The sequence below is a fragment of the Triticum dicoccoides genome, chromosome 3B, assembly GCF_002162155.2.
Source record: "Triticum dicoccoides isolate Atlit2015 ecotype Zavitan chromosome 3B, WEW_v2.0, whole genome shotgun sequence".
NCBI lineage: Eukaryota > Viridiplantae > Streptophyta > Magnoliopsida > Poales > Poaceae > Triticum > Triticum dicoccoides.
This window is the reverse complement of record NC_041385.1, coordinates 469,384,435-469,386,868: the sequence shown is the minus strand read 5'-3', so window position 1 is coordinate 469,386,868 and position 2,434 is coordinate 469,384,435. Positions and strand designations below refer to the sequence as shown.

The 2,434-nt window shown below is 47.5% G+C and overlaps 1 protein-coding gene across 1 annotated transcript in view; it reads left to right on the top strand.

Annotated features, from left to right (window-relative positions):
• Positions 1-243: 243 nt before the first annotated feature.
• LOC119276570 (mitochondrial carrier protein CoAc1-like) overlaps positions 244-2,434 on the top strand; it is a 5,045-nt gene continuing 2,854 nt past the window's right edge. The window contains exons 1-3 of the mRNA XM_037557672.1: positions 244-707; positions 1,483-1,568; positions 1,660-1,867. Of these exons, the coding sequence (XP_037413569.1) occupies positions 540-707; positions 1,483-1,568; positions 1,660-1,867 (462 nt within the window). The 5' untranslated portion in view covers positions 244-539. The remainder of the gene's footprint in view (positions 708-1,482; positions 1,569-1,659; positions 1,868-2,434) is intronic.

Below are 2,434 nucleotides of genomic sequence, written 5' to 3'. Positions count from 1 at the left end.
TATGTTTCCGCCGAACGATGGGCGGATTCTCAAAAAGGAAAAATGCGATTTGGACTCTTCACGTGTACGACTCCTTGGACTGCACGTTTCGGAACAAGACTCGCCAGACATTTCCATGCACGGGTAGTAGGGCGCCACACGCGAAGCAAAGCAGCACACCTGCTTTCCTGGCAACCGGCGTTGATATTTAAGGTTTGGCCGCGAAGATTCTCCCGCATATTACTCATCGCCCCTTCGGCCACCGCCACCACGCCACTTCCCCCCTCCTACCTCAACATTTATTTTTATTATATAATAAATCTCCGAAAAAAGGAGCAAGAGCAAACCGCAAATCGACCCCCGTGGCCGTGGGAAGCAGGGCGTCGCCTCGGTCAAATCCGGCGGCGGCGGAGGGGGAGTCGTGGGCCGCAAGGCTGGGCTGGCCTGACCGGACCGCCGCGCGCGTGACCCGCCCGGTGGGATCCTTCGGGCCGGCGCCCCAGGAGGATATTCTTCGCGCTGGGGGTGCTTGATTTGGATGAAAGGAGCGCGCCGTCGGCATGGGTACCCCCTCGCAGGGCTCGGCTGCCGTGGCGGCGGCCCGGGTCGACCTCTGCGCGCTCGACCTCATGCCCGTCTTCGCCAAGGAGATGATTGCCGGTGGGGTCGCCGGTGCTTTCTCCAAGACTGCCATCGCGCCGCTCGAGCGCCTCAAGATATTGCTACAGGTTCGTTCTGCACCTCCGCCCACATGGATCATAGAGATTTCGTTCATTGAGTTTTCGTGGGTGTGCGGCTTTAGGCATGATATGTCAACGTCAAGATTGTTGTTAGTCGAAAGGCGATTTTGAAGCCTTGTGAATGTGATAACACGCTCCTTAATATTGAGAAGGACACGCTTCTCCTAAGCCTGTGATTGAATGTGACTGCACGTCCCTCGACACGAGTTCCGTGTCAATGAAACTGATGCGCAAGTGTGCCTTTGTGCATCAGTTCTGTTGACATAGAACATTAGCTCTGTGTCAGTGAAACCGATACATGGCACGCCTGGCAGTTGCAGACTTGCAGATGTGAGGCTGTGCTAGACGCGCTTCTACATTCTGTGCCATAAACATGCCTAGGTCTATTAACGTTGTTCCATTAAGCATGAGAGATTTTGGAGGGCTGCGTCGCTGGGATATGGTCATGAGAGATTTTCTCAGCATTCTGAGATCTTCTCCATGCAACATGTGGTGCCATTTGGTGAATCCTCTTATTCATCTTTTGTAAAGAAGGCTATTCTTGATGTGACAGGTAGCAAGTTCCACTTCCATAGGATTGATAGTGTCTGCTTCCATTGGTCTTTTATATGCAAGAGGCAGCAGTAGCTACCAGCTGCTTCATTGGTTTTGCATGCCTAATTTGTGTGTGATACTATTTTGGGAGGTTTAGATGTTCTCATTCAAGTTATAAGTTTCTAAATGATTATGGTTGCTAACACATTCTTACTTTCTGATTCTGCAGACTAGAACAAATGAGTTCAGGTCTCTCGGAGTTCTGAAATCCTTGAATAAACTGAGAAAACATGATGGCGTCTTGGGATTTTACAAGTATGTTGCAGTTCAAGTCATTACTTGTATACTATTATTACAGAAGATGCATATAATATGTTTAGCTAACCATGTCTTGGTACTACTTCAGGGGAAATGGTGCCAGTGTGTTAAGAATTGTTCCTTATGCTGCATTACATTATATGGCGTATGAGCGATACAGGTGTTGGATCTTGGGTAACTGCCCTACACTTGGCACAGGACCTGTGGTAGATCTTTTAGCAGGCTCAGCATCAGGGGGGACTGCAGTCTTGTGCACTTATCCCTTGGACTTGGCTAGGACCAAGCTTGCATTCCAGGTATTGTACTGTGTGCTCACATTTTAGTTGTTGTTGTTGTTGTTGTTGTTGTATTACTGTGTACTCCTGTATGCAAAAACGATCTTCAAACTGATACCCAACGAATTGGTGAAAGGCACTTCTATAACTTTGTCCCCTCCCCCCCTCTCCTGCCTCTCCCTGGACATACTTGTACGCTCACACGTACTGCACAAACAGATATACACCCCTGAATATAGAGAACTGGTTCCTCGAAGAACTTTGAGGCGTGATTTCGCTGACATGGATGTAGGTTTGTCACGTATGGTACCTTAAGTCACCAAATTTTGCTATGATGACAACAAAATAAAAATCCTCTTTCTACATAGTGTTTTGGATATTTCTCTGATGATTAATTTTGTAAGAACTTAAATATTTGATGAAACATCAGTTCATTATGTTGAAGGAAGAACCTTTTTTATCTGCTATAACTGACTAGGATGTTGCTGGCCTGTTAGAGAATGTGCTGATATAAGCTGCACGCATGGCAAAACCATATCCATATTTTAGCAAATCTGGCATCCTAAACCGCCACCAGGCTGTATTTTG